This window comes from Erinaceus europaeus, chromosome 17 (assembly GCF_950295315.1).
Source record: "Erinaceus europaeus chromosome 17, mEriEur2.1, whole genome shotgun sequence".
NCBI lineage: Eukaryota > Metazoa > Chordata > Mammalia > Eulipotyphla > Erinaceidae > Erinaceus > Erinaceus europaeus.
In genome coordinates this window covers 60,219,118-60,246,141 of record NC_080178.1, presented here as the reverse complement: position 1 = coordinate 60,246,141, position 27,024 = coordinate 60,219,118, and the positions used below count along the sequence as shown (strand labels likewise).

The following is a 27,024-nucleotide window of genomic DNA, read 5'->3' as shown; positions in this document are numbered from 1 at the left end:
TGAATTAAGAGTAAAAAAAAAATATTCGTAGAAACAATTCAATGGAAATGGAAAAAAAAAATGTTTACTACCTTTAAATAAATAATTTGCTTCAAATACTCATTATATATCATTAAAACTATTTTAATAGTAATCTGGTGCATGATTATTATTTTCACCTTTATTAAGAGCAAAAATAGGGAAACAAATAAATTACAGAAAATGCTAATTATCCAATTACTATGATCATTGACTTTTTTTCATTCTGAGTAATAGTATTTTACACTGTTCTTTTAAACCTAGTAGTAAACAGTAGATAGAAGCATAGGTGAGCTTGGGGTAGAAAACATACACTTTCTTTTTTAATATGGGAGAGTGATTATAAATGGAAAAGTGGGAAAGAACTAGAAATTTGGGGCTGTCCTTGGATGGGTCAAAGTAAACATCTGAAAATCAAGGCCATATCATATGCTTTTAGAGGTATATATCATTAGATTTTAAAACACTTGGTTTAATCTGTATTAAAGGTTTGAAGTCATTCGAAACTTAGTCTTAACTCTTCTCTTTTTATTATTTTAAATTTATCTTCTATTATCTTTATCTATTGGAGAGAGACAGCCAGAAAATGGAAGGGAAAGGGGTGATAAAGAGGTAGAGAGAGACAGAGAGACACCTGCAGCACTGCTTCGCCACTAGTGAAGCTTTCCCCCTGCAAGTGGGGACCAGTACTTGAACCTGGGTCCTTGTGCATTGTAACATGTGTGCTTAACCAGGTGTGCTACCACCTGACCCCTCTTTTTTATTATGTATGTTTTTGAGGCAATCTGTAAATTCTCATCACATTAATAATCCATAATCGCATTCCCTTCTAATCACTTAGATTTCCCAGTGTGCACGTGCACACTGGGAGTACCTGATACTCCTAAGTGAATGCTTCATAGGGGCCTTAAACTTAATACTAACCAAAACCGAAATATGCTAACTTTGCCTCTTCATTCATTTCTACTAATTATCAAAATCACCTTGATAATCCTACTAGACGCTGAACTCTGTGAAGGTCAGGATATTGTAAACCAGCTTCTGGCATAAGGCCCAGGCCCTGAGCTGAGAAGGCACTGATGACTCATTTAAAGACACACTAATGCCCCTACAATTAATAATTCAACCCTAACTAGTTGGCCCTTTAACTATATTTCAGAATCTGTTCACTTCTCTCAGTCATTGTAGCAGCATCTTAGTACAGAGCTTCACTATTCATCACTATATTTACTTTAATAGCATCACAAACTGTACTGTCAGCGTTTTTGTCAGTCCAGCTGGAATCTAAGAGCAGCCAGGGTGATCTCTTATAGAAAATAATGCAGTTGGGAGTTGGGCGGTAGAGCAGTGGGTTAAGCGCACGTGGTGCAAAGCGCAAGGACCGGCGTAAGGATCCTGGTTCGAGCCCCCGACTCCCCACCTGCAGGGAAGTCACTTCACAGGTGGTGAAGCAGGTCTGCAGGTGTCTATCTTCCTTTCCCCCTCTCTGTCTGCCCTCCCTCTCTCCATTTCTCCCTGTCCTATCCAACAACGATGACATCAATAACAACAATAATAACTACAACAATAAAAAACAAGGACAAAAAAGGAATAAATAAATAAATATTAAAAAAATTAAAAATAACTTTCTAAAGAAAATAATGCAGCTGAACAATTACCTCATCAAAACATTCAATGTTATGTACCACTTTTAGAAGAGTTGCTTTTAGTAATGATGAACTACTTACTGTGGCATTCAGAGCCTTTCTGCCTGACTTCTAGCTACCTCTTTGGTAGCCAATCTTGTGTCTCACTACTTCACTTCCAAGTTCTAGCTCTAGTTCTTTCTTTTTGGCCTCTTCCCTTTTCCTCCTCTAGGACTTTAGATATGTTCTTTTTGCCTAAAGAATCTCCAGGGACCAGGTGGAGGCACACCTGGTTAAGCACAGGTGCTACAATGTGTAAGGACCCGGATTCAAGCCCCCTAGTCCCCACATGCAGGAGGAAAGATTCACGAGCAGTGCTGAAGGTGTATTTCTATCTCTCATTCTATCTCCCTATCCCTCTCAATTTCTTTCGGAATTTATTAAAAGAAAAGAAGAGAAGAGAAGAGGATAGGAAAGAGAGGAGAGAAGAGAAGAGAAGAGAAGAGAGGAGAAGAGAAGAGAAGAGGAAATTAAAGCAAAAAGGAATCCTCCAGGCATTTCACCTGGCTAAGCTTCCTTTATATCTCTCAGTTTAATATCTTCCCCATCCAAAGTTTCCCCTTTATTATGCCCTTGATTAGACTAGTTTATGCCTTTAAAAGTACATATATTTTTCTTTTCAGATCATTCTCTTCAATTAAATTTACATGTGCTTCCTTTACTGTATTCAAAGTTTCATAAAAACAAGTTATAGATCTGGTCTTTCAGGTGTCTTGCTCTGATCCCAGCTCCAGATGTCTGATATAAAGCAACATGCTCAGTAAGCAGTTATAGAACAGATGAATAACAAAAATCTGGGAGTGAAATGGAAGCTTATTGTCAGATTCATAGATATGTCCTCTACATCTTAATTTTGTCTTTCCTTTAGTATCCCAACTTCAATAACTCGTCACAGGAGTAATGGACAGTGACATCACTAGAGACTTCATACGCACTATAGTGAAAATCCTGACCCTTCCTTCCTCAAATATGGCTTTTGTGTCTGATTTGCATACTTTATGCCCTAATCTGAAGTTCAGAAAAGAGGGAAAGCAGGAGATAAAATTAGCACCTTGGGTGCTCTCACATTAGACAGGGCAGATTAATTAAAAGCAAGCCTTACAATTGAAGCTTCAATATATATATGTAGCCTATTTGTATTTTAACAAAGGATAAAGGCAGCAGTTGGTAATTCATGCTTTAATTCACTGTTTTGTGAGAGGAAGTAGGCATTGCTTTGAAAGACTCAAGCCCAATAGTAAGGAGAACATAAACAAACAAACCAATGGGGACCATATCAAACTGAAAAGTTTCTTCACAGTAAAGGGAAACACCAGCAAAGTAGAAAGACATCCTACAGAATGGCAAAATATCTTTATGTGACATACATCACCTAGTAATCAAAATACATAAAGAATTCATGGGTCCAGGGGGTAGCACACCTGGTTGAGTGTACATGTTACAATGTGCAAGAACCCAGGTCCAAGTCCCCACTCCCCACCTACAGAAAGAAATCTTTGCAAGTGATGAAGCAGTGTTACAAGTGTCCCCCCCATGTCTCTCCCTATCACCCCCTTCCCTCTCTATTTTTGGATATCTCTATTCAATAAATAAAGATAGTAAAAAAAATCTTAAAAGACTTCACTAAACTCAGCAACAAGTACAAAAAAAAAAAAACTCCATTAAAAAAATAAGCAAGAACATTGACAGAATCTTCACCATAGGAGAGATCCAGAGGAAGAACAGACACATGAACAACTGCCTGTAGTCATTTATCATCAGAGAAATTCAAATAAACACAAAAATGAGAAACCATTTTACACCTGTGAGAATGCTACACACTAGAACAGATAGTAATAACAATGTTGGAAAAGGTGGGTGGAAAAGAAACCCTTCTACACTGCTGGTGGGAATGTAGGTTGGTCCAACCCTTGTGGATACCAGTCTAGAGATTTTTTAGAACACTAGAAATGCACCTGCCCTATGGCCCACCAATTTATTTCCTGGGGATTTATCCAAAGGAAACAAGAACATTTAACCAAGGAGATTTATGTATACCTATGTTCATGGCAGCACAATTCATAATAGCCAAAACTTGGATGAAACCTAGATGTTCAATAGCTGATGAGTGGCTAAGAAAGTAGTGGTATATATACACAATGGAATACACTTGTAAAAACATGAAGTCATCTTCTTTGCCTCATCTTGGATGAAACTTGAAGGAATCATGTTAAATGAGATATACTAAAAAGGGAAGGACAAATACCAGAAGACCTCACTTATAGGTGGGACTTTAAGAAAAGGACAGAAAGGAAAAACATAAAGTGACATTTAGACTGCCTATGGTGAATGGCACCAAAGCAAAAAACTTTGGAGAAGGAGAGTGGACAGGGTACTGGGATCCTGGTACATGATGGGGGAAAAAGATTGAAGCTAGAGGTGACAATGTTCTGTAGATACCTAGCACAAGGAGAGTAGAAATTGTACCCATGTATTAATAACTGTATTGTAAACCATATATTCCCCAATGAAATGGTAAGAATAATAAAAAATAATATTTAAATTATATATAATTTTGCAACCCATAATTATCCTGAGTCCATGCTCCCAGAGGGAAAAAGAATAGGAAATCTCTTCTCTCAAGTCATACCAAATGATATTGCAAACGCCTATGATCCCAATCTAATCTATGCAACGGGTACCATCTCAGCATGCTTCACTTCAGATTGTGTCCAGAGACGACAGACATGGAATGCCAATCTTTCACCCTCATTACTCGGGTGAGACCTTTCATGGATTTCTCTAATTCTATTCCAGTAGGGTTCACTGCCTAACAAAGTCCCAAAATCTAGATATAGACCAGGTCCCGTAAGATAGAGCATATGTTCACATGTATCCATAAATTAGGGCAAAATATATACTTGAAAGCAAAAATGTACAATAGCCTGCAGTGAGTCAGTATGAAGTTCATAATGAAATAGTGTCTACTTAGACTTAGATACCCTTCTCACCTACTTCCTATTATAGTTCTCTCACTCACTCCAAAGCTAACCTCATCCAAAGCAAGGACTGCAAAAGCTGAATAAGGGCAAGAGACTGGAATACTTTAACGATGACTCTTTAGTTACTATCAGGCCATTCCACCAGTTGGGGCCCTAATTGGGGAGTCCTGAGATTCCCAAACAGACACGATGGGCCTAGACCTTGAATAAACCCCTCTCTCCATTGTTACTGGTCATTTCTATCAGGAACAACAGAGATAGACTGGGAGTATGGATTGACCTGTCATGCCCATGTTTGGTGGGGAAACAATTATAGAAGCCAGACCTTCAACCTTCTGCATCCCACAATGACCTTGGGTCCATACTCCCAGAGTGTTAAAGAATAGGAAAGCTATCAGGGGAGGGGATGGGATACAGAATTCTGGTGGTGGGAATTGTGTGAAGCTGTATCCCTCTTATCTTATGGTTTTGTCAATGTTTCCTTTTTATAAATAAAAAGATTTAAAAAATAGAATAGGAAAGCTATCAAAGGAGGGGATGGGATATGGCGTTCTGGTGGTGGGAATTATGTGGAATTGTACCCCTCTTATCCTATGTCAGTATTTCCATTTTATAAATAAAAATTAAAAAATAAAACAAAAACAAGTACACACATATATGTAAAATTTTATAATAATGTATACCTGCAACAATGAATGTTAAGGAGTTTGTACACAGAACCAAGGCAGCAGTCAATAATGCTTTAGTTCATTGTTTTGTGAAAGGAACTAGGCATTACTTTCATTTTTTCTCCATAAGCGTCTGCCTTTATCATTACTGATTTACTACCAAATTAAAGAAGTTAATGGAGGGCAGAATCAGACAGAAAATGATATCAACATTTTAATTAGTAGCAAGACATCTTGGATTATGCACGTGTTCTAAATATCACACTAACTCGCATTACCAAAAATGATTTGAGCCAAACTTAGATAACACAGGAGTCTCTACAGACCAAATCTAGGTCAGTTGCCTGAGGTTGAATTGTCAATTGTCTTAGCTCATAATGTTGTAGTAGCACTGATACTGAATGTTAATACTTAACTTGAAGCTTGACTTTCTTCAGCAAAAATTGCTATTCTTATTTCCCCAACTTTATAAATGGTTTAATGTCTTTCTATAAATGTAGATGAGCACATTTATAGAGCACAAGATTTGCACCAGACTATTGTACTATTAAATTATATGGAGGGCTATGGGTGGCGGTGCACTTGCCTAAGCTCACAGGGTACCATGTGCAAGGACCATGTTCCCCACCTGTGTACAGTATATGGGTGGGTGGGGCTTCAGGAGTAATGAAGCAAGCACAGCAGGTGTCTCTCTGTCTCTTTCTTTCCCTTCTCAATTTCTTTATATCCTATCAAATAAAGGAAAAAGGAAAAAAAATATATGGAACAGGGAAAAGAGCCTGCAATAGATAGATTTCACTGTAGCATGTTCTTGCAAATTAAAAGGGATATAAATAAACATGCAGAAGTTGAGTGGTGTAGCACCTGGTGGAGCACACACATTGCCATGTGTGTGGACCCCACTCAAAGCCCTTGGTCCCCACCTACATGTGGAAGCTTCACAGGCAGAGTAGTGCTGTAGGTGTTTCTCATTTTCTTTTCCTCTCTATTTCCCCCTCCTTTCTCATCTCAATTTCTGTCTTCTCAAATTAAATAGATTAATTAAAAATCATGTTTTTTAAAGAAAGACATATATATATATATAGGCTTATTTAACAATAGATATTTCTTCACTTTTTATGAAAATTATTATTCCTAATTTAGCTATAATATAGTAGAAAACTTCTGGTCTACAGCTTAGAAAATGGAAAAAAATAATAGGGAGGAGGAGAAGAGAGAAGAAAAGGAGGAGGATGAGAAGGGGACTGGAAGGGAGGAGACAGGAGAGGATGGTAGCAGCTAGAGTCAGTTTTAAACAATTCAAAGCCATAAATGTAATAACAGGCTTGACAACAATTAACACGGTATTGTCTAGTATCTATCAGATTTTTTTTAACTTCTTTATTGGGGGGGTTAATGGTTACAGTTGACAGTAAAATACAATAGTTTGTACATGTATAATATTTCCCAGTTTTCCATGTAACAGTTCAACCCCCACTAGGTCCTCCTCTGACTTTCCCATCTGCATAACAGATGTCTGCTACATACTCTTGTCCTCTAATCAACGACCCCAAATCCCTCCCCCTCGCCACAGTACCTATTCCATTCCTCCACCCCCAGTCCAAGTTTCATCCCGTGTTCTCCTTTTCTAACTCTATCTCTCAAGTTCCACCTACACGTGGAGTCATCCTGGATTCATCCCTCTCTTCCTGACCTATCCCACCCAACACTTTTCCTTCTGCTTCCAGCAAAGGTGAGGCGAAGATCGAGATTTTAGAGTTTTTATCAGATTATTTTTTAAAAAGTGTTGGTATTTTAGCAATTGGAACACTGGGTCAAAAATGTCAGGTCTGTCTATGAAATAGGATCATCTACTTTACAGATTACTTAGATAATGCAGACAGAGCCCAAAGCAAAGGCATTCTCTCTCTTTCTCTCTCTCTCTTTTCCTTTTTCTATTTTATTTGATAAGTCAGAGAGAAATTGAGAGGGGAGGGGGAGAAAGAGAGGGGGAGAGAAAGGCAGACACCTGCATGCCTACTTCACTGAAATGTCCCTGCTGTAGGTGGGGAGTGTGGGATCGAACTTTCTTCTGATTTTTTGTGTGGGTCCTTGCGCATAGTACTATGTGTGCTTAACCAGGTGTGCCACCACCCAGCTCCTCAAAGAGATTCCTAGTTGACAAATAGATTTCTGAACTCTCCCAAATAATGGAATTGCAAATGGATTATATCTATATCTGATGGCAATAAGAAGCCATGAGCTGGGAGTCGGGTGGTAGCGCATTGGGTTAAGCGCACATGGCACAAAGAGCAAGGACTAGAGTAAGGATCCCGTTTCAAGCCCCTGGCTCCCCACCTGTAGGGAAGTCACTTCACAGGCAGTGAAGTAGGTCTGCAGGTGTCTATCTTTCTCTCCCTCTCTCTGTCTTCCCCTCCTCTCTCCATTTCTCTCTGTCCTATCTAACAATGATGATATCAATAACAATAATAATAATAACTACAACAACAATTAAAAAACAACAACAAGGGAAACAAAAGGGAAAATAAATAAATAGAAAAGAAATAAAAAAGAAGCCATGAGTTTTCTGAACTAGAAAAGAAAATCCTTAAATACATAAATAACAGTGACTATTTTATTGCAGAAAATGACTGGATAGATATTTTTATGTTTACTGAGATGCAGTTTACATATGTTACATTTTACCCACACACATCTCTTTTTTTAATCACTATCAGAGCTTCACCACTCTAAGTTGCTGACTTTTTCACATAAAAAGAGAACCACAGAAAGAAAAGTACAAGTACCGCAGCACCAGAGCTTCCTCGGTGTGATGGGGGCCGAGCTTGAGTCTGGTTTGAACATATGGCACAGCAGGTGCACTAAGTCAGTTACTTTTCCAGTCCACACTTAGTCTTCTTAAAGTACACAAACAGTGATTTTTACTTTATTAACAGGCTTGTGCAATCACTAGGACTGTCTAACTGCAGCACAGTTTCATGAGGTCCAAATGGAACTCCATGTTAATTGCTAGTTTCTAGAAATCTAATGCCTGTCAATAAGAATTTCCCTATTGTAGTCATTTCACAGATACAATATTATACAATGTGGCCTTTTGTACCTGACTTCATTTATAGTTCCATGGTTTATCTAATATGTACCCAGCACCAGTACTCATTACTTTTCATGACTGAATAATATTCCAGTGTCTATGTACCATAATTTGTTTTTCCATTCATCTATTGATAGGCATTTGGACTGCTGCTACTTTATGATTTTTATAAATAATGCTGCTACAAATACTCATGGACACCTTTTTAGTAAGCATATACTTTCTATTTTGAGTGGTTTATATTTTAGGAATAGAATTCTTGCTTATGTTACTTCAACTTTTGAAAAACTATCTGATTATTTTTCAAAATGGTTATATCATATTACCTTCCCACTAGCAAGGTGCAGGGGTTCTTATTTTCTTATATCTATAATAGCAATTTATTATTATTTATTATATCTGTTAGAGTATGTCATTACATTTGTATTTGCAACTCTTTAATGAGTATAATAATGCTGAAAATATTTAATGTGTTCATTGATTATTTGGATATCTTCTTTAAAGAAATATTTTACTTTGTGGTATACTGAGTAACCCTCCACCCTACAAAGAAGTCCAAATTCTAATCTCTGAATATTTCATCCTATGTGGCAAAGGAGATTTTACAGATGTGGTGCACTTGACAATTTTGATAGGAAGAATATCTTGGACTGTTTGGGTGAGTCATAATTAAATACAGGCATCATTAGAAATGTAAGCACAAAAGTAAATTCCAAGTGGATCACGAATGCCAGACCAGAAACTATCAGATACTTATAGGAAAATATTGGCAGAACTTTTTTCCACATACATTTTAAAGACATCTTCATTAGATACCCTCCTCACCTACTTCCTATTACACTTCCCTCACTCACTCCAAAGCTAACCTTATCAAAGTAAGGACTGCAAAAGCTGAATAAGGGCAAGAGACTGGCATAGTTTAATGACTCTTTAGTCACTATCAGCCCACCCCATCAGCTGGGGCCCTAATCAGAGAGCCCTGAGATTCCCAAACAGACATGATGGGCCTAGACCTCAAATAAACCCCTCTCCCCAATGTTACCAGTCATCCCTATCAGAAGCAACACAATAGACCCTTTTGTGGGCCCCCATAGGACCTTGCCCTCAACTTGGATCAACAATGGTAGAGAATGGTCTATCCTCTGAAGGGAGGCTGGACAACATACTCTATGTCCCACCTGAGGAAGATGAGTCCTGAAATTGGGGCAGCTTGGAATGTTCCTCATGACCATAGAATGTGAGCTCAGATCTACAGTCATATAGGCTCCTAAGCTGAATATGGTCTCCAGATCAGATCAAATAGATGGGGCTTAACAATATTTATACCTCTTTCCCATATTTGGGAGCTACTCTCTTCCCAGATCCAGCTTTCTGGTCCTTTTTCCAGCCATGACATCATCTCCCCAGACAATAACTTGGATCCACCTGCATATCAGATTTCAGGCTCAGGGAAAAAAAAATAGTATAGTCACGAGCCCTTTGGAATATAACTAAAATAGACGTATTAGTACTATCTACAAAATGGAGACCCACCAACTCTTCATCTGAATTATTATAGCCCTTAGGTTCATGATAAGTCAACAACTTGTTTGGTTTCATATGTTAGTACACTTTTTAGCCACCAGGTTCCAGATACAACCACAATGCCAACCAGACTTCCCTGGACAGACAACCCCACCAATGTGTCCTGGAGCTCCTATTCCCCAGATCCCCACCCCACTAGGGAGAGAGAGAGACAGGCTGGGAGTATGGATCCACCTGTCAATGCCCAAGTTCAGCAGAGAAGCAATTACAGAAGCCAGAACCTTCCACCTTCTACATCCCACAATGACCTTGGGTCCATACTCCCAGAGGGATAAAGACTAGGAAAGCTATCAGGGGAGGGGATGGGATACAGAGTTCTGATGGTGAGAACTGTGTGGAGCTGTACCCCTCTTATACTATGGTTTTGTCAATGTTTCCTTTTTATAAATAAAAAATAATAATAAAGCAAACAAAAAAAATAAATACATCTTCAATGAAACAAATACAATTACAAAGAAAACTAAGGCAAGAATAAACCAATGGGACTACATCAAATTAAAAAGCTTCTGCACATCAAAAGAAACCAATACAAAACAAAGAGACCTCTCATAGAATAGAAGATCTTTACATGCCAAACATTAGATAAGAGTTTAATAACCAAAATATATAAAGAATGTGCCAAACTCAACAATGAGAAAACAAATGACCCCATCCAAAAATGGAAAGAGGACATGGATAGAGTATTCACCACAGAAGAGACTGAAAGGCCAAGAAACACATGAAAAAATGCTCCAAGTCTCTGATTGTCAGAGGAATGCAAATCAAGACAACAATGAGATACCACTTCACTCCTGTGAGAATGTCACACATCCGAAAAAGTAGCAACAAATGCTAGAGAGGTTGTGGGGTCAAAGGAACCCTCCTGGACTGGTGGTAGGAAGGTCAATTGGTTCAACCTCTGTGGAGAACAGTCTGGAGAACTCTCAGAAGGCTAGAAATGGACCTACCCAATGACCCTACAATTCCTCTCCTGGGGATATAGCCTAAGGAACCCAACACACGTATCCAAAAAGATTTGTGTATACCCATGTATACACAAATTGAGTTGATCCATGTTGAACTATTGATTTTTTGCCAACAGGGTTACAGTTGGGACATAGTGCCTGCCCTAGCACTCTCAGGAGATAATAAAAAAATTCTCTCTCTCTCTCTCTCTCTCACACACACACACACACACATATGAGAGAGAGAGAAATGTCACCTACCAGTTCCCTTGATATTAATATATTTATGTCTGGCATGTAGCAATATAACAAAATTCATTAGCATATACAAATCAAGAAGCTTTGATATAATATATTTTTAAAAGAGAAGGGGGACATGTCTTCTTAAAGCTATTTCACTTAATCCATAGAGAAAACTCGTTTATCAGATTACACAGCAGTTGACCAAACTAGGACACTATTAGAATAGCCTTTCTAGCAAAAAAAAAAAAAAAAAAACTAACTAAATAATAAGATTCTATATGTTATTTGTATTTGACCAGAGACTCACTGGGATTATTTTCTTCTTTAGAAAATTTCCTTTGCCATTCTAAATTGTTGGGACCTTGTCATTTATTAGTCATCATGGAACCAGTTTTCTTCTAGTGTAAACTGGTTGCCAACACAATTGAAGCTGATCATATTGACAGAGAAAAATCAAAGGAAAGATGTTGTTACCTCCTACACTTTTTCATCCTTGTTGACAGAAATAAGAAAATAATCTTTAAGGGTGAGATTACAGAGACCCAACTTTGTTTCAAAGGGTGTTAGTGTAATCTGTACTAGGGAATGCAAGTCTCCCTTCTCATGGACATCTTCTTTAATGAAATAGCTGAATTTATGTGCTACGTAGGCTTCAAAAGATAATGACAATTTCATTTTGTTTTAAAGACAGTGAGAGTCTTTCTACTTGAATGGAAAATTTATTATCATCATGGTCATTTCAGGGCTATGAACATTTGGATTATAGTGGAAACTGACATGTTAAACCTGGTGACTCATGAGATTTTCATTTCTATCAATAAACTCTGAAAGTTCAATATAGAAAGGAATGACTCTGGGGATTTAGCTATCTTTTATGTTGCTTTCTCTACTTGAAATCTTGAACCTTTTTGTTTTCTTTTTAAGCAGATAACTAATCAGTTCTGGCTTCTGCTGGTATGGGGGACTGAACCTGCAACTTTGGAGCCTCTGGGCATAATAGTCTTTTTGCATAAACATTATGCTATCTGCATCACCATTTACAGAAAATTATTTACATCCTTAAAGAATTTGAAGGGTAGAGGTAGATAGCATAATGTTATTCAAAAAGACTCTCAGGCCTGAGGCTCCAAGGTCCCAGGTCAATCCCCTGTACCACCAGAAACTCTGGTAGAAAACAAACAGACAAACTTGGTGCTATATGTTATGACTACTAATACTGTTTGAGAATGAAAATAAACTCTTTAAAAAATAAAAAGAATCTGGAAGGAAGTTTCATACTGTGGTCTTTAAAGTTGATACTTTTTCCCTGCTTGGAACTTCTTTCTCATTACATAGGGAATCTTTAAATTTGTTTTCCCCATTTCCAAGTTTTATATCTTCATCTGATCATCAATATAGTTCTTTATTTTCCTTCTATCTGCCCCTTTTCCTTCCCTTGCTCTTCTCTCTCATGTTCTTACTTTAAAAATAATTAGTGAATGAATAGATGCAAATTAATGGAAAAAGCAATCACATAATTTACAAAAGGAAACAAAACAAATTATGAGACTTCTGGGAGGTGTGGCCTTGTATTGAGAGTGGACAAAGAAACACTGCCCAAAACAACAAAGATTGATGACTACTGAGTTTAGCAAACCTCATCAAGCTACAGTTGAGACACCCACAGAAGCACTGCAGTCTCAGCCATCAAGTTCCAGAAGCTATTACTATGGATCCTGACTTCCCTACGCAGATGACCTTGCCAGTGTGTCCCAGAAATTTACCTCTCCAGAACCCTACTCTCCTAGGGAAAGGTAGAGACAGGTTGGGGGTATGAATAGAGACAGGTTGGGGTATGAATTGACCTGGTCAACATCCATGTCCAGCAGAGAAGCAATTACTGAAACCAGAACTCCTTCCTTCTGCACCCCAAAAAAGAATTTTGGTCCATAGTCCCAGAGAGGGAATTGTTATGGGAAGATGACCAAAAGGCTCTGAACCCTAGTTCCACTGGGACCCAAAACTTCTGTGACCAGGAATCTTTGTTTTTCCACTATCACTGAGAGGGAAGAGATTCTGGAGAACACCCAAAAAAATGAGGTATTGTTTCATTTATCTGAGAAGGCAGAGGAAAATAAGTATAACTATGTTTTTTAAAAATATTTATTTATTCCCTTTTGTTGCCCTTGTTTTATTGTTGTAATTATTATAGTTGTTGTTACTGATGTCATCACTGTTAGACAGGACAGAGAGAAATGGTGAGAGGAGGGGAAGACAGAGAAGGGGAGAGAAAGATAGACACCACAGATCTGCTTCACTGCTTATGAATCGACTCCCCTACAGGTGGGGAGATGGGGGCTCAAACTGGGATCCGTAGGCCGGTCCTTGAGCTTTGCACCAACTGTGTTTAACCTGCTGCACTATTGCCCAACTCCCAAAACATAACTGTTATGATTTCATTCACAAGTGAAACATAGCTTATATAATTTTCTTTTTTTTCAAGTTTATGTATTTCAATCCACAACTGTGATCTTGGGATAATTATGGTGGTTACATCTTGGGGTGGGGCTGGGGGGTTACACAGAACTTTGGTGGTGGGAGTGCTGAGGAATACTACCCTTATTATCTTGTAATCTTGTAAATTAATATTAAATCAATAATAAAATACAATACAAAAATAAAGAATTCTAAAAGACAACCAAGAAAAGAATAATGTAGTTTACTGTACAGGATCTGATCTTAGCCCCTCAGATTGGCCAGTACTGCCACCATACCTTGGTACCATCTGTATTATCCTCAGTTGAATCAGCATGTATGCTATCACAGCTTTTATAAAGACAAGGTCAATCTTAGTAGTTAACAGACATAGAAAAGAAAAATAAAGTATGGATTAAAGAAAAAAATATTTTACCCTTAGAATAAAAATGATTGGACTGAGGGCAGCGACTAAATTGTGTCACTTGTCAGGAAACTGGTAAAAAGCCATCTTTTATGACTGCTACTACATGCCGCTTTTGTGCTGTGGTGACTTTAATAAATGCACTGTTGTGTAAAATGCCATTGCTGCATCATCAAGCAGCCACTGTCATGTGATAGCTCTTCCCCAGAAATGAGAGATCAATATTAGTTGTTGGCAATCCAGGGAATTGAAGTCACACAGAGGGCATCTTTATAGTTCAGACAGAAGAGCAGAAATAGAAAAAAAAATCATTCTTCCAAGTATAGGCACATATCTGTTTTGCTTTGAAATAAAACCCAATGTTCCTTACAAAATCTTCATATTTTGAAGATGTATTAGGGTACCACAATTTTAGTAACTATTTCTAGAAGGCAAAATAAAAATGTCCGGTAGCAATTTCTAAAAATTCAATCTTACTGTTAATCTAAGAAATGTAAGCAAAGTAATGGAGTATACCATTGTTTCCCTTGGTAAATAGTCCCAAATTATATATGCTCAAACACAAGCAATAATGACAAAAAATTTTAATATACCCTCTTCATGATGATGTTGGAAGAAAAAAATTGGCATCTCTTTGGAAGGAAGTTTAACAATATGTATCACAGTTTATTTTTAAAATTTCATACACTTCCATCTAGAAATCCTACTACTAGCAATATATCCTAGTGAAAATACAAGCAGTAGGATCAGCAAAAGACTTCCACTTTGAAAAACTCCTTAAAAAAATAGGTCAAATTCCAAATGAGAACAAATATATTAAGCATCAATTAAAACATTAAATTTATATAATATGCATTATTAGTTATTATTTATCAAATGCCATTAACAAAATATTTAAAAAATAAATCAAGATATTTGTATTATCCTTCTCTTCTTTGTCTCATCTCTCTTGTCCCTCCTTTTAGGGTATTGTATTTTTCTCTGACTTTCCATGGTCCACCCCTTGTTTCTGACTGCTTGTCACTTCCTGACTTCAGATGTGTCAAGTATCATGAGCTTAGATGAGTATTTCTGAAGTGTGGAGTGCAATAGAGTAGGGAAATTTGTAATGGGTAGTCCTCGGCAACACAGAATTTCATGGTGTTGGCATTTATTTATTTTGTTATGTGCTGCCTTCTCCCATATTTGACAACTTAAAAATGCATATGGATGTTTATTTTCTTAAAGTTTCAGTTGGGGAGGCCTTTGGCTACAAGATTAGCCCTCTCCTCTCCTCTGCTGGCCTGTGTTCCTTTCAGGAGCTTGGAATCCTCTTTCAAGTTCATTTGAGAATAGGCAGAATGCAGAGGTATGACTAGCACCTTCCCACTTGCTAACTATAGACCTGTTACTGTCCTCAGTTCCTGAACTGGTCCCACAATAAGAAAATTTGCTTTACCCGGTCAGGGGGTTGGGGGGAGAGGGAGAGGGAGTTCTTTCTGTTAGAGAGATAAGGGAAGGGAAAGATCTGAGCAACTCTAGTGTATGTGGTATAGGAAATTGAGCCTTTGACCTTACATGACCCTGTGCTCTATTGCTGAATCACCTTCCTAGCCCAACTTTTTCTACTTTTAAATTGCTCACTGAATTAGGTCAGGCAGGCAGCCATCTGGCCTTTTGGTTAACTCAAAATCAAATAATTATGGAACTTAACTGCATTTGTAAATCTTACCTATTATACGTAATAATATGATATGATACAATATGGGAGTACAATCTCACTATATTCCGGGTTTCTCCCCACACTCAAGAGTAAGGAATTACAGAAAGATGTGGGTCACTGAGGCATTGGAGAATTCTGTCTAACGACAACATTACCAATGTGTCTCACAATCTCACCTCTCCAGAGCCCTACCTTACTCGGGAAAGATAGAAACAGGCTGGGGGTGTGGAACAAACTATCAACTTCCATGTACAGAAGAGAAACAATTACAGAAGCCAGACCCTCCACCTTCTGCTTCCCATAAAGAATTTTGGTCCATACTTCCAGGTGATAAATAATAAGGAAGTTTCCAATGGAGAGGATAGGGGACAGAACTCTGGTGGTGGGAACTGTATGGAACTGTAACCTTGTTATCTTACAACTTGTTAATCTTTATTAAATCATTAAAAAAGGGAGTTGGGTGGTAGCGCAGTGGGTTAAGCACACACGGTGCAATTTTCAAGGACCGGCCTAAGGATCCCGGTTCGAGGCCCATGTCTCCCCACCTGCAGGGGAGTCACTTCACACTTAGTGAAGCAGGTCTGCAGGTGTCTATCTTTCTCTCCCTTCCCCTCCTCTCTCCATTTCTCTCTGTCCTATCTAACAATGATGACATCAATAACAATAACAACTACAATAACAATATAAAACAAGGGCAACAAAAGGGAAAATAAATAAATAAATTTAAAATATATATATTAATAAAAAATTTTTAAAAAAGGAATTCTGCCTACCATAGAGTACCTCACAACTGGCAAGGACTTGTTTTCTAAAACAAGATGGCTGACTCTGCGGAAGCTCATTTGGATCAAGGATTATGAATTACAAATAATTCTTTCATGTTTACTGTATCATTACATTGTAATCACAATTTTCTAAGTTTACAGTGAGGAAGTTGAAGCACAAAGAGTTTAAAAAGAGACCCAAGATCATACAGTCAGAAATAAGTACTTGAAATCTAGGTCTTTGATATGAAATAGTATGGTCAGATATATAATAGAGGGACAGATCAGAAAAGAGAGATCTTATCTCTCTCATCAGTAGATTAGGCTCCAAACTGAACTGATAATACATGAATACATGATTCAGCAATACCAGTGTTCAGTATATAGCCAAAAGACATGAAAACATTGATTTCAAGGGCTATGTGTGCCCCTTTGTTCATAGCTGCATTATTCACAATAGTGAAAATATGGAATTAACTTAAATGCCCATGGGCAGATGACTGAATAAAGCCTTGGGGTAATATTTTTAATGGGATATTACTTAGCAATTTGAAAAGATGACTTAATATCATTTGGAGTAATGTAGTTGTAATATAAGATAATTATGGCAAGACACAGGGCTAATTTTTTAATGCCTTCAGACCAATCTTGGCAATTTTCTTGAAATTCTACAGTCTGTTTCCATGCCTGATACAGTTGTTGTAAGTATACTGAAGATTATGTGTGCATGTCTAAATATCTATTTACATTACTCTTTTCTTTTTTCTTTTCTTTTACCTTTTCTTTCTTTCTTTCTTTCTTTCTTTTTTTTTTTTTGCCTCCAGGATTATTGCTGGGGCTCAGTGCCTGCACCATGAATCCACTGCTCCTAGAGGCTTTTTTTTTAACCTTCTGTTACCCTTGTTGTTTTATTGTTGTGGTTATTATTATTGTTGTTATTGATGTTGTTGTTGCTAGATAGGACAGAGAGAAATGGAGAGAGATGGGGAAGACAGAGAGGGGGAGAGAAAGGTAAGACACCTTCAGACCTGCTTCACCGATTGTGAAGCGACCTCACTGCAGGTTGGGAGCCAGGGACTAGAACCTGAATCCTTACAAAGGTCCTTATGCTTTGCGCCATGTGCACTTAACCCGCTGTGCCTGACCCCCACATTACTATTTTCTATGCAGTCTCTATCCAAATCATCTATTTTTATTCACATTTACCTATCTAATTACAATATTCCACACATCACAAAAACAATACACTTTATTTATTGATTGATTATTGGATAGAGACAGAAAGAAATTGAAAGGGGAGGGAGAGAGAGGGAGACAAAGAGACACTTGTATCCCTGCTTCATGACTCCTGAAGTTTTCTCCCCCTGCAGGTGGGTACCAGGGACTTGAACCCTGGTCCTTGCTCACCGTAGTGTATGTGTGGGTGTGTGCTTAACCAGGAGCGCCACCACCTGCCCCCCATGTTAGCCACCTTTAGTATTATTTTCTTTGCAACTACTGAATGAGGCCTCTGAGCAGCAGAACACCGTAGTTTTTCATTTGACCTTTGCAGGTCCAAGTTTGCCTCCCATGTTTACAAGGAGAGAATAATGACATGCCAGTTGTCTTTTTAAAAAATTATTTGGGCATCACTGCCCTGGGTTGACTTTTTCAAAAGTAGAGGACAGACAGGCCGGCACACAGGGTGAGAAGCAAAGACACCAAAGCACTGAATCTTATCCCTATGAGGTGGGGTCTCAAATAAAATGGAAGCTAGAACCTGGGTTGTATATATAAAAAACTAGACAATGTATCAGGTAGGTTATTTTGCTGATCCATTAGTTTTCATTATTCTTTTATATTTTAAAGAATATTTTAATTATTTATTAATAAGAGGGATAGGAAGAGAGAGAAAGAACCAGGCATCACTGGTATATGTGCTGCTGGGCACTGAACTCAGGACCCCATACTTGAGAGTCCAACATTTTATCCATTGCAAGACATTCTTTTACTTTTTAATTAATTAGTTATTTAATCAATACCAAAGCACTGCTTAGTGCTGGCTTATAGTAGCATGGGGCTTGATCATGAGGCTAGTAAGCTTCAGACATCAAAGTCTGTTTCACATTCACTCTGCTATCTTCTCAGTGCCAGTTGTCATTGTAGTGAACATCTGAACAATGAAGTGTTCAGATACAACTTAGGTACAATCTGCTCAAGCTCACGTTTAGACTCTTGAGTTTGGGTAAGAGGTATGAGCTCTCCTACATCAATGGAGAGTGGTACAAAAGGATTACTGTCCCACCAATTTCTGACATATCTTCTAACATCTCTATTCCTGAACTTTTTAAAAGGGGCCGATAATAGAAGATCTAGACCCTGTCAAGACTTAGAGAACTAGTGACATAGCTTATATGTGAAGTCACTCACTCATGCAGCATGAATAGCTCTTCATTCAGAAATTAGTTTAGTCAAGTCAGCTCGACAATCCTATTGTCAGAAAGCATATTTCCTATGGGAGTGTCACTCCTTTTTGTTCTTGTTGGTGGGAGATGCTGATGTGCCTGAAACAAAAGGTGATTCTTTTCCACAAGCTGCAAGTTGCAGCTGTCAAAAGAAATCACTGCCTCAGGACAACTGGACAGTTAACAAATATCCTTGGCTGCAAGGATATTTATAAGAAAACCAGTGAGTTAGCTTACTTATGCTTAAAAAAAAAAACACCCTGAGAAAGGGATATGAGGCCCTTTAGGCCACAACCCAGCTCAAGTTATTCTTTCCTGTCATCACTCCTTGTCACATTACTAACCTACCCTCAGCCTCTTGTCATTTTATTCAGTGGAAAACTCATTTATTCATCCAGAAGAAGTCTACTGAGTCAAGAATCTATCAGCCTGAGGACAATACAATTTAGTTCAGATGCTAAAATAACATTAGTACACACACACACACACACACACACACACACACACACACACACACACACAAACACCCCTCAAACCTCTCCTAATTTTTCCAGTCTACAGTGTCTTTTAGCTAGCATTTTGATACCTGGTAGAATTTTGTAGTACTTTCTAACTGCCCTATGTAGGCAGTTTTGATTTTCCTAAAGAGTCTTTAGTTCTTGAAGTAGTGGGACCCAGGTCCAAGCAGTCAGAGCAGTGTCAGCTCCTCCTACTTGCTCTCAACTCATACTGATCTTTCTACCTCAGGGATTCCCCCCTTCATTATGACATTCTGCTTTTTCTTGCTTTGTGTTCTCGTTCAGATTTATGGGGCTAGTAAAACATGAATTATTCTTTAAGATTCAAACACAGAACAGAATTCTACGGAATAGTTATTCACGCACTTTCACAGAAAGCCTTGTAGAGGAACAAAAAATCTCCTACCTCTACAATATGTCATCAGTAAAAGGTTAACTTAATAGGTTGGGTGCTGGAGTCAGAATCAAGATTATCTTTGCAATAAAAGCTTCTCCTAGTGGAAGCCTGGTCTATAGCGAGGGAAGAATTTAAGTCTCCTTGCCTTCACTGTTTTAAATGTCCTGTTTTGTTTTGTTTTGTTGTTGTTGTTATTCTGATAGTTTTGTTTTGCTTAACCTTCTCTACCCTCTCTTTCTTCTTCCTGAAGTTTCTTCATTAGTAAAGTCATTGAAATCATGTCTCAGGATGCTTGTTGACTTCTTCAGATGTTCTGGTTCTCTTCCACATGTATAGGACATGAACATGTCATTAACAAATTTCTCTTTACTTCTCTTCTTATCACTCTGATTCATGCCTGACTAATTATTTGTCCAGATTCTAAGAACTCCATGAGGTATAGAAGAGTTTCTTTCTACCTCACAACTCTTATAAATGGTTGTCAAGTCTGCAAATATATTTAGCATCTGTGTCATTCTATTATTTGCTAATACCAGTCTATAGTATGTTGTTTCCTATACATTTCATTATCTCTACATCACTCCATAAAATTCTTCTTTCTATCAAGACTGAAAGTCCCATGGGACAAACAGATTATTTTCATTTCCTCCTTACAACCCCTGGCCTAATGCTGAATGTGAAAGCCTATTAACACATTCAAACTGAATGAATACCAGCTGAAATTCAGTTACTGATAAGATGCCTGTAAAGTCACTTAAAACACTCATTTTGATAAGCACAAAACTTTCATAGATCAATATTCTGTAAAGGTACAGATGGATCTCCTTGATGTGGTAGATTTAGTTTGCAGATAATCTGAAAATTTCAGATCTTTACCTGAGTCTGCCATCCTCCGCTGCAGCACCTCCTGGTATAATCTTCGTAATAAATATGCCAGGATCATCTCCAATGTGAGGATTGTCTGTCCCTCCAGCAATACTGAATCCAAGTCCAGAATTGCCCTATAGAAACAATAAGCAGTCATGAGATGATGCTGTTATCATCTAAAATTAGTTTTCCTGGCACCCTGTATTATCAAATTCTCAAATGAAAGTCAGGCAATAACAGTCTTGTATCCATAGTGGCAAAGTGCTTTGTCAGCAGCCTAGGAAGATTAGGAAGAACATCAACTTTTTCATGTACTGCAAGAGTCCAAAGAATGTCACGATTCTGCTTATTCAAAGGGTCTTGTATTTGCTTGTTAGACACTTTTCCTTTATGCAGAAAGTAAAGCAGGAAAAACATAACATTATGTGATATGAAAAATCACAAATTTCAGTTGTAAAAATAATTACAAAGGAAAAAAATGACAGGAAACAAGTCACATGAAAATACTCAATTTGATAAAATAATGGAATTTTAGATGTTTTCATTTAAATTTTTTTTTTATTTTAAAAATTATTTTTAAAATTATTGATATTGTATAAAGACAGAGAGAAATTGAGAAGGAAGGGAGAGATAGAGTTGGAGAAAGGGAAAAAATCTGTGGTACAACTTCATCACATTACACATGAAACTTCCCCCCTGCAGGTAGAAACCAGGGACTTGAACCAGGGTCTTTGAGCTCTGTAATGTGTGTGCTCAATTTGGTAAGCCACCACCTGGCCCCAATGTTTTCATTTTTCTATTTCCAGGTTTGTTCTAACGTTGTTTATTCATCAGAGAGTTGTATTCCTATCTAACAAGAAACTGACTTAAGAAGGCAGGGTACCATTCTATGGCCATAATAAATATCAGATTTTTTTTTAATAAACAGGCTTGAATTTGCATTGTGTATATATAGAAATACAATATTGTTACAGCATTTAAATCTGACTAGTTTATATTCTAATAAAGCTTCCATCATACTAACTCTTGAAGCTTATAGTAATTGGTATCCAATGTACCTATAACCTTCAAAAATTAATTTGTAAGATACAAATACAAGTCTCCCCAAATCACAAACCATTCTATTAAACACATTTCTATGTTCTTAATCTCCATCTCCATGTTAAAGTTATGTTTCTATATTATGTTATCATATTTTGATAATTTACATTTTTTGTTAAGTCATGTCCTTACAGCTAAGTAATCTTTATAATTATCCACTTAAAAGGACTAAACAATATTTCACCAAGGTCATATGCCATCATTTATTTGACCAGTCCCCTGCCACTGGATATTTAATTTCTCTGTATAACAAATATAGCTTACTAAATTTGCAATCACTTGATTAAGTTCTGCTCTTGGGTAAAAAGAAATGAAAACTAAGTACTTAGCAGTTAATTCAGTTACTTAATTAGGATACTCAATTAGTCAAAAAAAAAGTTCAATGTCAAAATAAGAGCAGCTGTAACTTGAGTGTTACATCGTTGCAAGTGTCAAGGTAATATTTAGTAATTTTTACTGCCTGAATTAATAAAGCCTGAACTCCAGGGGTTGTTTTCACATACATATATATTGAAAGGTTGAATTAATGTAGTAACTTCCATGAAAACAGCATGTCTTGATTCCTGACATCATTTTCATTTTGTTACTCCTATGAAAAATTGCAATGCTCTTTGAATTGAGATGCCATTTAGTGGTAGTCTCCACAAGTGCATTTAATGAACAGTATGAAACAGTAGCTCTGTGTCCTAAGGCTGCATGCCAAATTAGAGAGCAGGTGAACAAGAAGTGCAGAATGCAGAGGTAGCTGCCAGAAGAACTACACAATGATATTTTCACTGAAGGTAAATCACGGGTTTCTTTTAAACCGGGGAGGGGGAGGGGTTCTTGTGAAAAATGAGAAGAAAGACAGAGTGTTGAAGACAAAACAAAAACCATATGTCATCATTCCCAGGTGCAAACAACTATCCTGTAAACCACTGTTTCCCTAATAAAATGATCTTTGAAATAAAAGACATATGTAACTCTACTGAGGTGACAAAGTGTATGTTATATCCAAAAGACAGAAAATAAAGCTGGAACAAAAACAAGAATTAATCAAAATTACTATCTACCATAAAGCTCTTTAAAGTAGTTATACAGCTCCAATTGTTGTTTAAGTTCCGTTGACACCTGTTTAACAAAGCTCCACTATTTGACTGGAAGCCAAGGCTACAGGGATTATTTTACTCATGTGAAATTCAAGGTAGAGCAGAAAAGACAGTGTGATCTGGCATTTGGTAGTTGGAATATTTTCATTGTATGAGCTCAATTACATGGCCATACTAATATTAGTGGGTAGGTAACTTAGGAGGCAGTTTCTTTTTTTGCTGTTTTTATTTTTTAATTAGTCTTTTAATATTTGTATACAAATTACAATACAACAGAGGTACAATCCCCATACCGTTCCCACCACCAGAGTTCTGTGTCACCATTCCCTCAGTGGAAATTGCAGTGGTTATCCCGAAGTCAAAGATATGAGTTGATTGTTATTTCTACATGTTTTCTTTGGGAGCGGGAACACTACTCTTTGTCACTTGAGAAAGATATTCATGAGCTGGTTCTAAACCTTCTATCTCCTTTATTTCTGTCTCTACTCTTTTGTCTTTAACTAAATGAAGCTGCTGGCTCTTTCTTGCACAAATTCCTACTATAATTTCTGTTAGCCTTTATTCACGCTATCCGGTTGTCAGAAAAATCACAGCACATTTTTACCATGCTTTTCCTGATAAACCCAAAATTTAATCTATCAGAAACTTCCCATCTCTCCTTTGGCTGGCCTGACTCTTTTATTTTAAAAGACTGATTGGCAGGTGTCTGCTCCAAGAAATAGTGAATAATCACACCAAACTCCTTTCCTTTGGGTAAGTCACTCCTCTTTGGATATATGTACATGTCTATGTTTTGTTTATGGTATGTGTGTGTTTATGGCATGCACTGTGACAAACACACAGACACACATACACATATTGTTCCCTCAAACTAAACTTAATAGGGGACAGGAACTGCATAGTATCCATTCTTACTTCTTGGTGCTTTGTATGGTACATAAGAATTAATAAATAATGAATAAAACAACTTAATGTGATTCTTAAGACTTAAAGGGAAGACTCAGACACAGCAATTCACAATGTATTAAGTTGTATAATGTGAAAGGAGAAGGCTTTTTTTCTGTGTATAGTTACTGAGAATTAAAACAAAACAAACAAGTGGAAGGGCCAGGTTTTCAATCATGGCTCACCTGAAGGATGAATGATGAAAAAGTACTGGGGTCAAGTATGGAAGGAGATGAGGGTCCTACATTCAGTGGGAAGCTGACTGGTCACAGGACACAAGGAACCCAAGAATCTATGTAAAACTTAAACTGGATGACTGTAAGGGAATATTCTGGGTCTCTGACTAGATCTATAGGGAAACAGCTCTCACCTCTAGAGAGAAAGGCACCCTTTAGGAAACTTGTGAGGGGGAAATGGATTACTGATGCATTTGAAAGACTTATTCTGTAAATGACATCTTGAAGTCATAGTTGTGATGAAAATCTAGTTAAGATTTCACCATTATTTTTAGAATTAACTCCAATGTAGAGAACATGGTGGCTTTGGAATTTACTAAAATGCATTCCCCTGCCACCAAATTTTCTCTTAAGGAAGAGAGCTTGAAATCCACACTAAAAAGAGTCAGGCAGAAGCAGAATACAGCTGAACTTGTGTTTCTGGCCCCAAGGATTCCTAAAGGCTTTTGGGTTTCAATTAAATCACTGTCAGCCAGGCCTGGGTAGTCGCCAGGGCTCTTTAGAAGAGATTCATCTGAATTCAGCCAAGGAAATTATTTAAAGTTCTTTTCTATCTCCCCTGATTGTTCTCTCCTGGCCTTCCCTTTCAGGCCTTTGTAGCCAGATCAGTGTTGAGTGGATTGCTGCATAGATAAAAAGTGGCAGTGAAATTGCTGCCTGCTGCCTCTCCATGGCTGAATCACTCAGTCCCCTGACAATCAACCTGAGTCAGCCAGCTGCAAGGGCAGACATCAGAGCCTCTGTCCTCTGAGCAGCATTCTCTCTATGAACACACAAATCCCTGGCTGATGTCCTGGGATCCTGAAAAGTGTGACTAATTAACCAAACACTGCAGTTTGACCCAGTCAGTGGAAAATGTAAGGTGCCATGTGGGTGAGAGCAGCTCCTGGGCAGAGTTCTGAGTGGGCTGCTATTTCCTTTGCACTTGGGCAGATTTCGTGCTTGATGAATGTAGCTGGCACAAACCATTCTTTTTCCTGTTCCTCAACCCTCTTCACTGGCTGGCTGTCTTTTCAGAGCATAAGCTATTATCTCACCAAATGACACTTCCTGCTCTACACTGTCACTCTCCAATTCCCCTCAGCAAATAAGGAAGGGCACGGTACCATTTAGCTGATAATGAAAAATTATTTATTCTATTCCTACTTTACAGTTCCTGTTTATTAAACATTTTTTCCTGCTTTCTATCTTACTGATCTTCAGCCACCCAGTTGCAGATGATACTATGATTCCATTCTGACCCCCACCTTCTGCATCACAAAAATAATTATGATCCGTACTTCCTGAGAGGTAAATGATAGCAGAAGAAAACCAGAGGGCTCTGTGTCCCCATTCCACAAGGACCTAAAACTTTTTTTTTTTTTTTTTTTTTAACTAGGAATCTTGTATTTACATCACCACTGAAAAGGAAGTGAATCTGGAAAACACTAGAGGAAGGCAGGCACTATTTCTCTTATCTGAGAAGCGGAAGAAAGGAATGACACCTGGAAGTAATAATGGGTGTAGGGATGACTTAGAAATAAAGTGAGGAGGTGCCGGGCTGTAGCACACTGAGTTAAGTGCACAAAGTATGAAGCACAAAGTGCAAGGACCAGTGCAAGGATTCTGGTTCCAGCTCCTGGCTCCCCACCTGCAGGGGGCGGGCGGTGGGAGGGTTGTCACTTCACAAGTTATGAAGCAGGTTGGCCGTGTTTATCTCTCTCTCCCTCTCTCTAACTTTCCCTCCTCTCCCAATTTCTCTTTGTCCTATCCAACAACAAAATGGAAAAAATGGAAATATATATAAAGAGAGACATAACTATAGATGGTTATAGAGTCAGCCCATACCTGTGACCTTGGGAGAACTATTGCAGCTTCCAATAGAAAGACTGGGAACACAGAACTTTGGTGGTGGGAACCATCTGGAATTATACCCTTTTTATCTTATAATTTTGTAAGTAAATAGTAAATAACTAATAAAAATAAAATAAAAAAAATTCTAGGAGTCTATCTTAAAGAAATAAGCACAGTTGTTTGAAAAGAAACGTGTTCCAACTTTGAATACACTGTCATACTTCTAATGTTAAAAGTAAATCAAAAGAAAACCTATAACAAACAACTAAAAACGGAAAACAAACATTAAAGCAAAAGGGAAATGACTGAAGACACTATGTTCTACAGCTAAATGTGGCTGTATTTTTGAGTCATTAAAGTTATAGTGATACTGATAAGGTAAAATGTGCACTATATAAAATTGACAGGAAAAAAAAGGTATACTTTGAAAGTATGATAACCACTTATTATATTCAAAGACAATGGCTCATTTTGTATGTGTACATGTATTTTATAGAATGTGTCAGTGTTACAGAGTTCTTGCACTGTAAACCATGCCTGAGAATTCAAATTAAAAATGGTACAGTGGGCAGCCTCACCCACCCATTATAAGGTATAATAAAACTTGATTCATGTGCATTTTGAGAATTTCAGAACATTTTAAAAAGTTTTAACCAGTCGGAAGTTTGAAGCTGCAACCTTCAGTACACTATGCCACTAAATAGTCTCCAACATATTCAATCCAGTTCATTCCTTAATAACCTAACTTCCAAAGCAAGACTTTGCTAAATGTGCACACTTCTCAGGGATAATATGTGGCTCAAGGTCCAAAAGGTTATTTGTTAAGATTTTTGGTTCCCAAGTGAGATATCCAGTTTAACCAAAACTCAACCCTTTATTTCTTGCTTAATCATCTAATTTCTCCTTGGATGCCTCAACTACTCACCCAAGTATATCAATGCACTTGGCTTTTCATATGAAAATATTAATTACATAACAACAGAAAAATTGTTCGAAACAATTCAGGGTGAGCTAAACGGCTCACTTGGATAGTGTGC

General features: G+C 37.6%; 1 protein-coding gene across 13 annotated transcripts in view; it reads right to left on the bottom strand.

Moving 5' to 3' along the window:
* Positions 1 to 27,024, bottom strand: part of DLG2 (discs large MAGUK scaffold protein 2) — a 1,912,587-nt gene that overhangs the window by 535,945 nt on the left and 1,349,618 nt on the right. For all 13 annotated transcript variants that reach the window (XM_060176807.1, XM_060176791.1, XM_060176792.1 and 10 more), the window contains one exon: positions 20,794 to 20,918. In XM_060176807.1, the coding sequence (XP_060032790.1) occupies positions 20,794 to 20,918 (125 nt within the window). The remainder of the gene's footprint in view (positions 1 to 20,793; positions 20,919 to 27,024) is intronic.